The sequence below is a fragment of the Dendropsophus ebraccatus genome, chromosome 2 (genome assembly GCF_027789765.1).
Source record: "Dendropsophus ebraccatus isolate aDenEbr1 chromosome 2, aDenEbr1.pat, whole genome shotgun sequence".
NCBI lineage: Eukaryota > Metazoa > Chordata > Amphibia > Anura > Hylidae > Dendropsophus > Dendropsophus ebraccatus.
Window position 1 is genome coordinate 3858050 of NC_091455.1, and position 13488 is coordinate 3871537.

Consider the following 13488-nt stretch of genomic DNA (forward strand, 5'->3'; position numbering starts at 1 on the left):
TCACCTACAGGGGGCATCACACCCGACCACTGCCCTAGACCCGTACACCATCACCTACAGGGGGCATCACACCGGACCACTGCCCCAGGACTGTACGCCATCACCTACAGGGGGCATCACACCCGACCACTGCCCCAGGACTGTACGCCATCACCTACAGGGGGCATCACACCCGACCACTGCCCTAGACCTGTACACCATCACCTACAGGGGGCATCACACCCGACCACTGCCCTAGACCTGTACACCATCACCTACAGGGGGCATCACACCCGACCACTGCCCTAGACCCGTACACCATCACCTACAGGGGGCATCACACCCGACCATTGCCCTAGACCCGTACACCATCACCTACAGGGGGCATCACACCCGACCACTGCCCTAGACCCGTACACCATCACCTACAGGGGGCATCACACCCAACCACTGCCCTAGACCCGTACACCATCACCTACAGGGGGCATCACTACCGACCACTGCCCTAGACCCGTACACCATCACCTACAGGGGGCATCACTACCGACCACTGCCCTAGACCCGTACACCATCACCTACAGGGGGCATCACACCGGACCACTGCCCTAGACCCGTACACCATCACCTACAGGGGGCATCACTACCGACCACTGCCCTAGACCCGTACACCATCACCTACAGGGGGCATCACACCCAACCACTGCCCTAGACCCGTACACCATCACCTACAGGGGGCATCACACCGGACCACTGCCCCAGGACTGTACGCCATCACCTACAGGGGGCATCACACCTGACCACTTCCCCAGGCCTTTACGCCATCACCTACAGGGGGCATCACACCTGACCACTTCCCCAGGCCTGTACGCCATCACCTACAGGGGGCATCACAATGGACCACTGCCCCAGGACTGTACGCCATCACCTACAGGGGGCATCACACCCGACCACTGCCCTAGACCCGTACACCATCACCTACAGGGGGCATCACACCCGACCACTGCCCTAAATCCGTACACCATCACCTACAGGGGGCATCACACCAGACCACTGCCCTAGACCCGTACACCATCACCTACAGGGGGCATCACTACCGACCACTGCCCTAGACCCGTACACCATCACCTACAGGGGGCATCACACCGGACCACTGCCCCAGGACTGTACGCCATCACCTACAGGGGGCATCACACCCGACCACTGCCCTAGACCCGTACACCATCACCTACAGGGGGCATCACACCGGACCACTGCCCCAGGACTGTACACCATCACCTACAGGGCGTGTTATGTCCCTCCTCTATAGACGCCCCCTGTACACTGTAGCTATGATGTAGAATATTAGCACCTGTACTGTGCCGCTATCTGACTGTCCTCTCTGCAGCTCTGGATGATGAGACGGCGGTGGATATCTTCTCCTTCGGGATGTGTGCTCTAGAGGTGAGAGCTGTGGCCACATCCCCTGATTCTTCCTCCATATTTCCTGGCCTCTCTCTTCCTCCTCCTCCATATTTCCTGGCCTCTTCCTCCTCCTCCATATTTCCTGGCCTCTTCCTCCTCCTCCATATTTCCTGGCCGCCTCCTCTTCCTCCATATTTCCTGGCATCTTCCTCTTCCTCCTCCATATTTCCTGGCCGCCTCCTCCTCCATATTTCCTGGCCTCTTCCTCTTCCTCCTCCATATTTCCTGGCCGCCTCCTCCTCCATATTTCCTGGCCTCTTCCTCTTCCTCCTCCATATTTCCTGGCCGCCTCCTCCTCCATATTTCCTGGCCTCTTCCTCTTCCTCCTCCATATTTCCTGGCCTCTTCCTCCTCCATATTTCCTGGCCGCCTCCTCCTCCTCCATATTTCCTGGCCGCCTCTTCCTCCATCTCCATATTTCCTAGCCTCTTCTTCCTCCTTCATATTTCCTGGCCTCTTCCTCCTCCATATTTCCTGGACTCTTCCTCCACCTCCTCCTCCTCCATATTTCCTGGCCTCTTCCTCCATATTTCCTGGCCTCTTCCTCCTCCTCCTCCTCCTCTTCCTCCTCCTCCTCCTCTTCCTCCTCCTCCATATTTCCTGGACTCCTCCTCCTCCTCCATCTCCATATTTCCTGGCCTCTTCCTCCTCCTCCTCCATATTTCCTGGACTCCTTCTCCTCCTCCATCTCCATATTTCCTGGCCTCTTCCTCCTCCTCCTCCTCCTCCTCCATATTTCCTGGACTCCTTCTCCTCCTCCATCTCCATATTTCCTGGCCTCTTCCTCCTCCTCCTCCTCCTCCTCCTCCTCCATATTTCCTGGCCTCCTCCTCCTCCTCCATATTTTCTGGCCTCTTCCTCCTCCATATTTCCTGGTCTCTTCCTCCCCCTCCTCGCCTGCCCAGGCCTCGCTCTGTTTGTCTGATGGATCACATGACACTGTATTTTGGCCTCAGCCTTTGGCTCGCGCCTTGTTCCTCCCATGACCCGGTTGTGCAGCGGTGGCGCCTGTCTTATATTACAATGCACAGATTACACAACACCAGATACATAGACATACGGAGGGGCTGCCGGATCTCACCAGGACACGGATCCCCACAGGACATGGATTACCACATTACACCACACATCCCCACAGGACACGGATCTCACCAGGACACCACACATCCCCACAGGACACGGATCTCACCAGGACACCACACATCCCCACAGGACACGGATCTCACCAGGACACCACACATCCCCACAGGACACGGATCTCACCAGGACACCACACATCCCCACAGGACACGGATCTCACCAGGACACCACACATCCCCACAGTACACGGATCTCACCAGGACACCACAGGACACTGATCTCACCAGGACACCACAGGACACGGATCTCACCAGGACACCACAGGACACGGATCTCACCAAGACACGGATCTCACCAGGACACCACAGGACATGGATCTCACCAGGACACCACAGGACACTGATCTCACCAGGACACCACACATCCCCACAGGACACGGATCTCACCAGGGTGTGGATCCCCACAGGACATGGATCTCACCAGGGTGTGGATCCCCACAGGACACGGATCTCACCAGGGTGTGGATCCCCACAGGACACGGATCTCACCAGGGTGTGGATCTCCACAGGACATGGATCTCACCAGGACACCACACATCCCCACAGGACACGGATCTCACCAGGACACCACACATCCCCACAGGACACGGATCTCACCAGGACACCACACATCCCCACAGGACACGGATCTCACCAGGACACCACACATCCCCACAGGACACGGATCTCACCAGGACACCACACATCCACACAGGACACGGATCTCACCAGGACACCATAGGACACGGATCTCACCAGGACACCACAGGACACGGATCTCACCAGGACACCACACATCCCCACAGGACACGGATCTCACCAGGACACCACAGTACACTGATCTCACCAGGGTGTGGATCCCCACAGGACGCGGATTACTTAGTATGCTATCAGACCGCGCTCCCTGTGATCCCACCCTGGGGCAGAGCTCACACTATAGATACCTCAGCACGAACCCTATACATTCTGGACATGTAGGATGTGGCTATTCCCTGCAGATGGGTGGATTCCCACAGCGCCCCCCGCAGGCTGATGACCTCTATTGTATTGACTTCCCATTATTGATCAGATCTGGTATTGATCGGCTGTGTTCCTTTCTGCAGATGGCCGTGCTGGAGATCCAGTCCAACGGGGAGAAGGTCACCGAGGAAAATATCACCAGGGCCATTAACTCCCTGGAGGACCCCAACATGAAGGTGCCAGACGAGGGGCCCTTTATATGGGGGTACACAGAGGGGCCCCTGTATATGGGGATACACAGAGGGGCCCCTGTATATGGGGATACACAGATACACAGAGGGGCCCCTGTATATGGGGATACACAGAGGGGCCCCTGTATATGGGGATACACAGAGGGGCCCCTGTATATGGGGATACACAGAGGGGCCCCTGTATATGGGGATACACAGAGGGGCCCCTGTATATGGGGATACACAGAGGGGCCCCTGTATATGGGGATACACAGAGGGCCCCTGTATATGGGGATACACAGAGGGGCCCCTGTATATGGGGGATACCACAGAGGGGCCCCTGTATATGGGGATACACAGAGGGGCCCCTGTATATGGGGATACACAGAGGGGCCCCTGTATATGGGGATACACAGAGGGGCCCCTGTATATGGGGATACACAGAGGGGCCCCTGTATATGGGGATACACAGAGGGGCCCCTGTATATGGGGATACACAGAGGGGCCCCTGTATATGGGGGATACACAGAGGGGCCCCTGTATATGGGGATACACAGAGGGGCCCCTGTATATGGGGATACACAAAGGGGCCCCTGTATATGGGGGTAAACAGAGGGGCCCTTTTATATGGGGGTACACAGGGTACATATGGGTGTGTGTGTGTGTGTGTGTGTGTGTGTGTATATATATATATACTTTTGGGTCTCTGGCTCTTGCAGGAGTTCATCCAGAAGTGTCTGTCTGCAGCCCCCCTGGAGCGCCCCTCCGCACACAACCTGCTCTTCCATCGCGTCCTCTTTGAGGTTCACTCGCTGAAGCTGCTGTCCGCCCACTGCTTCCTCAATACTCCCTGTGAGTGTCACTCAGCTTAGAGGGGCTGCACCCAGACACAGGGCAGAACAGTGAGTGCAGCTCCGGAGGATGAGACATAATGTAACAGCAGAATAGTGAGTGCAGCTCTGGAGGATGAGACATGATGTAACAGCAGAATAGTGAGTGCAGCTCTGGAGGATGAGACATGGTGTAACAGCAGAATAGTGAGTGCAGCTCCCGCGGATGAGACATAATGTAACAGCAAAATAGTGAGTGCAGCTCCGGAGCATGAGACATGATGTAACAGCAGAATAGTTAGTGCAGCTCTGGAGGATGAGACATGGTGTAACAGCAGAATAGTGAGTGCAGCTCTGGAGGAGGAGACATGATGTAACAGCATAATAGTGAGTGCAGCTCCGGAGGATGAGACATGATGTAACGAATAGTGAGTGCAGCTCCGGAGGATAAGACATGATATAACAGCAGAATAGTGAGTGCAGCTCCGGAGGATGAGACATGATGTATTGGCAGAATAGTGAGTGCAGCTCTGGAGGATGAGACATGAGGTAACAGCAGAATAGTGAGTGCAGCTCCGGAGGATGAGACATGAGGTGACAGCAGAATAGTGAGTGCAGCTCCCGCGGATGAGACGTAATGTAACAGCAGAATAGTGAGTGCAGCTCCGGAGGATGAGACATGATGTAACAGCAGAATAGTGAGTGCAGCTCCGGGGGATGAGACAGGATGTAACAGCAGAATAGTGAGTGCAGCTCTGGAGGATGAGACATGATGTAACAGCAGAATAGTGAGTGCAGCTCTGGAAGATGAGACAGCATGTAACAGCAGAATAGTGAGTGCAGCTCTGGGGGATGAGACATGATGTAACAGCAGAATAGTGAGTGCAGCTCTGGGGGATGAGACATGATGTAACAGCAGAATAGTGAGTGCAGCTCTGGAGGATGAGACATGATGTAACAGCAGAATAGTGAGTGCAGCTCTGGAGGAAGAGACATGATGTAACAGCAGAATAGTGAGTGCAGCTCTGGGGGATGAGACATGATGTAACAGCAGAATAGTGAGTGCAGCTCTGGAGGAAGAGACATGATGTAACAGCAGAATAGTGAGTGCAGCTCTGGAGGAAGAGACATGATGTAACAGCAGAATAGTGAGTGCAGCTCTGGATGATGAGACAGGATGTAACAGCAGAATAGTGAGTGCAGCTCTGGAGGATGAGACAGGATGTAACAGCAGAATAGTGAGTGCAGCTCTGTAGGGTGGGTGAGTGGTTGTACGGCGCTCCGGTCATTGAGGAGATATTGTGATTGCTCTGAGCAGTGGATGTCCCGGATCTGTCCTTCTCTGCAGACATCATGCAAGACAACCTGCTGGAGGAGAAGACCAAGCTCATCGACCCCCAGGCTGTCATGGCGTCCATCCCCCGGAGAGGCCAGGGGCCCGTCCTGTGGAGGTGAGTGCTGGGGGGGTACACATGCGGGGAGGGGGGGGGGGGCAGACAGCTTCACTAGGCACTCACGCTGCCTCCTTGTCTCTCTCAGGTATTCTCAGGTGTCGGCTATGGAGCTGGACAAGTTCTTGGAGGATGTGAGGTGATGTCTCTTCCCCCTCTCTCAGCACTCTCTTCTCCCTCTCTGGGCTGTCTCTTCTCTTTTTTTTTTTGGCTAACGCTTCTCCCTCTCTCTCGGCTGTCTCTTCCCCCTCTCTGAGCTGTCTCTTCTCTCTCTTGGCTGTCTCTTCACCCTCTCTGGGTTGTCTCTCTCTCTCAGCTGTCTCTTTTCCCTCTCTCGGCTGTCTCTTCTCTCCTTCCCTCTCTCTGGCCTATCTCTTCTCTCTCTCTTGCCCCCCTCTCTCTGGGCCCCCTCTCTCTGGGCCCTCTCTTGCCCCTCTCTTTCTTTCTGGGCCCTCTCTTGCCCCCCTCTCTCTGGGCCCTCTCTTGCCTCTCTCTCTCTGGGCCCTCTCTTGCCCCTCTCTCTCTCTCTGGGCCCTCTCTTGCCCCTCTCTCTCTCTCTGGGCCCTCTCTTGCCCCCCTCTCTCTGGGCCCTCGCTTGCCCCTCTCTCTCTCTTTTACCTCTCTGCCCCCCCTCTATCTTTCTCTCTCTCTCTGGGCCCTCTCTTGCCCCTCTCTCTCTGGGACCTCTCTTGCCCCTGTGTGTTTCTCTCTCTCTCTCTCTCTCTCTCTCTCTTTGGGCCCTCTTGCCTCTCTCTCTCGCTCTCTTTCTCTGGGACCTCTCTTGCCTCTCTCTCTTTCTGGGCCCTCGCTCGCCCCTCTCTCTCTCTCTAAGCCCTCGCTTGCCCCTCTCTCTCTCTGGGCCCTCGCTTGCCTCTCTCTCTCTCTGGGCCCTCTCTTGCCTCTGCCTCTCTCTCTCTCTCTCTCTGGGCCCTCTCTCTCTGGGCCCTCTCTTGCCCCTCTCTCTCTGGGCCCTCTCTTGCCCCTCTCTCTCTGGGCCCTCTCTTGCCCCTCTCTCTGGGCCCTCTCTTGCCCCTCTCTCTGGGCCCTCGCTTGCCCCTCTCTCGCCCCTGTCTCTCTAAGCCCTTGCTTGCCCCTGTCTCTCTCTGGGCCCTCTCTTGCCCCTGTGTGTGTCTCTCTCTCTCTCTGGGCCCTCGATTGCCCTTCTCTCTCTCTCTTGAGCCTCTCTCTCTCTCTGGGCCCTCTCTTGCCTCTCTCTCTCTCTCTGGGTCCTCTCTTGCCTCTCTCTCTCTCTCTCTCTCGCTCTCTGGGCCCTCTCTTGCCTCTCTCTCTCTCTCGCTCTCTGGGCCCTCTCTTGCCCCTCTCTCTCTTTCTGGGCCCTCTCTTGCCCCTGTGTGTGTCTCTCTCTCTCGCCTCTCTCTCTCTCTCTCTCTCTCTCTCTCTGGGCCCTCTCTTTCCCCTCTCTCTCTCTGGGCCCTCGCTCGCCCCTCTCTCTCTCTCTCTCTCTCTCTCTCTCTCTTTCTGGGCCCTCTCTTGCCCCTCTCTCTCTCTCTTTCTGGGCCCTCTCTTGCCCCTCTCTCTCTCGACCCTCTCTTGCCTCTCTCTCTCTCTCTCTCTCTGCCCTCTCTCTCTCTCTCTGGGCCCCCTCTCTCTCTGGGCCCTCTCTTGCCCCTCTCTCTCTCTTGCCCCCTCTTGCCTCTATCTCTTTCTCTCTCGGCCCTCTCTCGCGCCTCTCTCTCTCTCTCTCTCTCTCTCTCTCTCTCTCTGGACCCTCTTTTGCCCTCCTCCCTCTCTTTCTGGACCCTCTCTTGCCCCTCTCCCTCTCTTTCTGGACCATCTCTTGCCCCTCTCTCTCTCTCTCTCTTGCCCCCCCTCTCTCTCTCTCTCTCTCTCTCTCTCTCTCTCTCTCTCTCTGGGCCCTCTCTTACCCATCTCTCTCTCTCTCTCTCTCTCTCTCTCTCTGGGCCCTCTCTTGCCCCCCCCTCCCTCTCTCTCTCTCTCTCTCTCTTTTTCTCTCTCTCTGGGCCCTCTCTTGCCTCTCTCTCTCTTGCCCCTCTCTCTCTCTTTCTGAGCCCTCTCTTGCCCCCCCCCCCTTTCTCTCTCTCTCCCCTCTCTTGCTTCTCTCTCTCTCCGGACCCTCTCTTGCCTCTTTCTCTCTTTCTCTCTCTGGGTCCTCTCTTGCCTCTTTCTCTCTTTCTCTCTCTGGGTCCTCTCTTGCCTCTCTCTCTCTCTCTCTGGACCCTCTCTTGCCTCTCTCTCTCTCTGGACCCTCTCTCGCCTCTCTCTCTCTCTGGGTCCTCTCTTGCCTCTCTCTCTCTCTCTGGACCCTCTCTTGCCCCTCTCTCTGTGGACCCTCTCTTGCCCCCCTCTCTCTCTCTCTCTCTCTCTTTCTGGGCCCTCTCTCTTTCTGGGCCCTCTCTCTCTCTTTCTGGGCCCTCTCTTGCCCCTCTCTCTCTTTCTGGGCCCTCTCTTGCCCCTCTCTCTCTTTCTGGGCCCTCTCTCGGCCCCCCCCTCTCTCTCTCTCTCTCTCTCTCGGCCCTCTCTTGCGCCTCTCTCTCTCTCTCTCTCTCTCTCTCTCTCTCTCTCGGCCCTCTCTCTCTCTCTGGGCCCCCTCTCTCTCTGGGCCCTCTCTAGCCCCCCCCCCCCCTCTCTCTCTCTCTCTCTTGCCCCCTCTTGCCTCTGTCTCTTTCTCTCTCGGCCCTCTCTCGCCTCTCTCTCTCTCTCTCTCTCTCTCTCTCTGGACCCTCTTGCCCCTCTCTCTGTGGACCCTCTCTTGCCCCTCTCCCTCTCTTTCTGGGCCCTCTCTTGACCCTCTCTCTCTTTCTGGGCACTCTCTTGCCCCCCCCCCCCTCTCTCTCTCTCTTGCCCCCCCTTGCCTCTATCTCTTTCTCTATCGGCCCTCTCTCGCCTCTCTCTCTCTGGGCCCTCTCTTGCCTTTCTCTCTCTCTCTCGACCCTCTCTTGCCCCTCTCTCTGTGGACCCTCTCTTGCCCCTTTCCCTCTCTTTCTGGACCCTCTCTTGCCCCTATCCCTCTCTTTCTGGACCCTCTCTTGCCCCTTTCTCTCTCTCTTTCTGGGCCCTCTCTTGCCCCTCTCTCTCTCTTTCTGGGCCCTCTCTTGCCCCTCTCTCTCTCTTTCTGGGCCCTCTCTTGCCCCTCTCTCTCTCTTTCTGGGCCCTCTCTTGCCCCTCTCTCTCTCTTTCTGGGCCCTCTCTTGTCTCTCTCTCTCTCTCTCTCTCTCTCTCTCTCTGGGCCCTCTCTTGCGCCTCTCTCTCTCTGGGCCCTCTCTTGCCCTACTCTCTCTCTCTCTCTGGGCCCTCTCTTGCCCTCTCTCTCTCTCTCTCTCTCTCTGGGCCCTCTCTTACCCATCTCTCTTTCTCTCTCTCTCTCTCTCTCTCTCTCTGGGCCCTCTCTTGCCCTCTCTCTCTCTGGGCCCTCTCTTGCCTCTCTCTCTCTCTGGGCCCTCTCTTGCCCCTCTCTCTCTCTGGGCCCTCTCTTGCCCTACTCTCTCTCTCTGGGCCCTCTCTTACCCATCTCTCTTTCTCTCTCTCTCGTTCTCTCTCTCTCTCTCTCTGGACCCTCTCTTGCCCTCTCTCTCTCTCTCTCTCTGGGCCCTCTCTTACCCATCTCTCTCTCTCTCTGGGCCCTCTCTTGCCCCTCTCTCTCGCCCCTCTCTCTCTCTGGGCCCTCTCTTGCCCCTCTCTCTCTCTCTCTGGGCCCTCTCTTGCCCCTCTCTCTCTCTCTGGGCCCTCTCTTGCCCCCCCCTCCCTCTCTCTCTCTTTTTCTCTCTCTCTGGGCCCTCTCTTGCCTCTCTCTCTCTCTCTCTCTCTCTTGCCCCTCTCTCTCTCTTTCTGGGCCCTCTCTTGCCCCCCCCCCCTTTCTCTCTCTCTCTCTGGGCCCTCTGTTGCCCCTCTCTCTCTTGCCCCCCTCTCTCTCTCTTTCTCTCTCTCTCTGGGCCCTCTCTCTCTCTCTTTTTCTCTCTCTCTGGGCCCTCTCTTGTCCCCCCCTCTCTCTCTCTCTCTCTCTCTCTCTGGGCCCTCTCTTGCCCCCCCCCCCTCTCTCTCTCTCTCTCTCTCTCTCTCTCTCTTTTCTCTCTCTCTCTCTCTCTCTCTCTCTCTGGGCCCTCTCTTGCCCCTCTCTCTCTTGCCCCTCTCTCTGGCCTGTCTCATGCTCCTTGTGTTTACAGGAATGGGATTTACCCCCTCATGAACTTTGCTGTCTCTCGCCCCCACGTCTTGCCGCGCACTCTCTCACAGTCTCAGGAAGACTTACAGACCGCAAAGACCCCCACCCCGGAGCCGGCGGAGGTGGAGACCAGGAAGGTGAGCGGGGGAGGGGTCTCCCCATCATAGTACAGGGGATACAGGTGTATATACTCAGCCCCCATGTTTCCTCCCCCTGCAGGTCATACAGATGCACTGCAACCTAGAGCGCCGCGAGGATAAGGCGCGGATACACGTATGTCCTATATCCTGTATATACCGTATATATGTGCAGCACTCACACCCCCTCCCTCTGTCACTGCCTAACCACATCACAGAGCATGCTCACTACACTCTCCCATAAAAGTCAGTAGGAGACAGTCACAGCTCCCCTTCCTGCATGTCATAGAGCATGCTCACTACACTCTCCCATAGAAGTCAGTAGGAGACAGTCACAGCTCCCCTTCTTGCATGTCATAGAGCATGCTCACTACACTCTCCCATATGTCAGTAGGAGACAGTCACAGCTCCCCTTTCTGCATGTCATAGAGCATGCTCACTATACTCTCCCATATGTCAGTAGGAGACAGTCACAGCTCCTCTTCTTGCATGTCATAGAGCATGCTCACTACACTCTCCCATATGCCAGTAGGAGACAGTCACAGCTCCTCTTCTTGCATGTCATAGAGCATGCTCACTACACTCTCCCATATGCCAGTAGGAGACAGTCACAGCTCCCCTTCTTGCATGTCATAGAGCATGCTCACTACACTCTCCCATATGTCAGTAGGGGACAGTCCCAGCTCCCCATCTTTGTGACTTTGTGCTCCTCTTTCTCAGCTCACCCTGTACCTGAAGCTGGAGGACAAGTTACACCGACACCTGAGCTGTGACCTTCTGCCCAGTAAGTGTGTGGCGCCCCCGGAGCGCTGTGGCAGTCCGGCCAGTGACCCCCTCAGTCACCTCTCTCTCCTTCTCCTGCAGATGAGAGCTCGCAGACTCTGGCCTCAGAGCTGGTGCACTACGGCTTCATCAGTGAGGTGAGTGCTGCACACTACAACTCCCAGCATGCTTTCACAGGCCGCATTGACGCCATGTTGGTGTAATGCGTATGGTTTCTCCCCACCTGCTGAAGGGGGCGGGCTCTTCCGGGTGTGCTCTGAGCCAATCAGATGTCTGCTGCTCCTCCCCCTCTCACAGCACAGCAGCACCTCCCTTCTCTCCCCTGCATCGGTGAGTTGCATTATGGGTCATTTCGGTTGTATCTGGGCAACACTGGACCAAGATGGCTGCCGGTCTATTCGTGAAGGGTTTAAAGGGATTGTTCACCATTTTTTTTCCCCTTTCAAATCACCTGGTGTCAGAAAGTTATATAGATTTGTAATTTACTTATATTTAAAAATCCCAATCCTCCAGTACTTATCATCTGCTATATGTCCTGCAGGAAGTGGTGCATTCTCTCCAGTCTTCCAGTACTTATCAGCTGCTGTATGTCCTGCAGGAAGTGGTGTATTCTCTCCAGGCTGACACAGTGCTCTCTGCTGCCACCTCTGTCCATGTCAGGAACTGTCCAGAGCAGGAGAGGTTTTCTATGGGGATTTGCTGCTGCTCTGGACAGTTCCTGACATGGACAGAGGTGGCAGCAGAGAGCACTGTGTCAGACTGGAGAGAAGGAAATTAGAAATCCCTGGCAACAACTGATTTGAAAGAATTTTTTTTGTGAACAATCCCTTTAATCCCGCCCCTTCCTCTTTCCTCTTTTTAGGACGACTGCCAGAAAATGGCAAACTTCCTGGAAGAGGCTTTGCACAAGCACCGCCCCCCTCTGAACTGACCGCTATACCGCGTTCACACCTGGAGAGATGGTTACAGGAGGGCGCAGAGAGCGGAGGAAGGTGATGGCCACCGGGGGGAGCCGTCCACAGCCACGTCCATTTCTCTAACCACGTGGTAAATCTCTGGCATCCAAGGGGTTAACTGTGCGGCTGCCGCTGTCTGTGACCTATTCACACCTGACCGCAATGGAACATGTCGCATCCTGATCCCAGAGGAGGAGAAGGAACTAATCACCAATGTCTGCCGGAGAACTACAACCCCCAACAGGGCATCCCACCCATAGCACAAGGGCCGCAGGGTGATGTAAGAGCACAGTGTATATAGTGTCACTATAATAGGGGGGGGGGGGTATATAGGGTGAGAGGAGGGAGGATGGCGGTGGTATATAGGGTGAAGAGGGAGGATGGCGGTGGTATATAGGGTGAGAGGAGGGACGATGGCGGTGGTATATAGGGTGAGAGGAGGGAGGATGGTGGTGGTATATAGGGTGAGAGGAGGGAGGATGGCGGTGGTATATACGGTGAGAGGAGGGAGGATGGCGGTGGTATATAGGGTGAGAGGAGGAAGGATGGCGGTGGTATATAGGGTGAGAGGAGGGAGGATGGCGGTGGTATATAGGGTGAGAGGAGGGAGGATGGCGGTGGTATATAGGGTGAGGAGGGAGGATGGCGGTGGTATATAGGGTGAGAGGAGGAGGATGGCGGTGGTATATAGGGTGAGAGGAGGAGGGAGGATGGCGGTGGTATATAGGGTGAGAGGAGGGAGGATGGCGGTGGTATATAGGGTGAGAGGAGGGACGATGGCGGTGGTATATAGGGTGAGAGAAGGGAGGATGGCGGTGGTATATAGGGTGAGAGGAGGAGGGAGGATGGCGGTGGTATATAGGGTGAGAGAAGGGAGGATGGCGGTGGTATATAGGGTGAAGAGGGAGGATGGCGGTGGTATATAGGGTGAGAGGAGGGAGGATGGCGGTGGTATATAGGGTGAGAGGAGGGAGGATGGCGGTGGTATATAGGGTGAGAGGAGGAGGGAGGATGGCGGTGGTATATAGGGTGAGAGGAGGGAGGATGGCGGTGGTATATAGGGTGAAGAGGGAGGATGGCGGTGGTATATAGGGTAAGAGGAGGGAGAATGGCGGTGGTATATAGGGTGAGAGGAGGGAGGATGGCGGTGGCATAAAGGGTGAGAGGAGGGAGGATGGCGGTGGTATATAGGGTGAGAGGAGGGAGGATGGCGGTGGTATATAGGGTGAGAGAAGGGAGGATGGCGGTGGTATATAGGGTGAGAGAAGGGAGGATGGCGGTGGAATATAGGGTGAGAGAAGGGAGGATGGCGGTGGTATATAGGGTGAGAGGAGGAGGGAGAATGGCGGTGGTATATAGGGTGAGAGGAGGGACGATGGCGGTGGTATATAGGGTGAGAGAAGGGAGGATGGCGGTGGTATATAGGGTGAGAGGAGGAGGGA

At 56.1% G+C, this 13488-nt stretch overlaps 1 protein-coding gene across 3 annotated transcripts in view; it reads left to right on the top strand.

The window, feature by feature from the left end:
- NRBP2 (nuclear receptor binding protein 2) overlaps positions 1-12360 on the top strand; it is a 54348-nt gene extending 41988 nt beyond the window's left edge. The window contains exons 10-19 of one of the 3 annotated variants that reach the window (XM_069956922.1): positions 1364-1419; positions 3662-3754; positions 4468-4600; positions 5897-6029; positions 6118-6168; positions 10172-10307; positions 10390-10443; positions 11028-11091; positions 11172-11227; positions 11953-12360. In XM_069956922.1, the coding sequence (XP_069813023.1) occupies positions 1364-1419; positions 3662-3754; positions 4468-4600; positions 5897-6029; positions 6118-6168; positions 10172-10307; positions 10390-10443; positions 11028-11091; positions 11172-11227; positions 11953-12021 (845 nt within the window). In that variant the 3' untranslated portion in view covers positions 12022-12360. The remainder of the gene's footprint in view (positions 1-1363; positions 1420-3661; positions 3755-4467; positions 4601-5896; positions 6030-6117; positions 6169-10171; positions 10308-10389; positions 10444-11027; positions 11092-11171; positions 11228-11952) is intronic. The other 2 variants (XM_069956923.1, XM_069956924.1) reach the window with 2 other exon arrangements.
- Positions 12361-13488: the final 1128 nt, after the last annotated feature.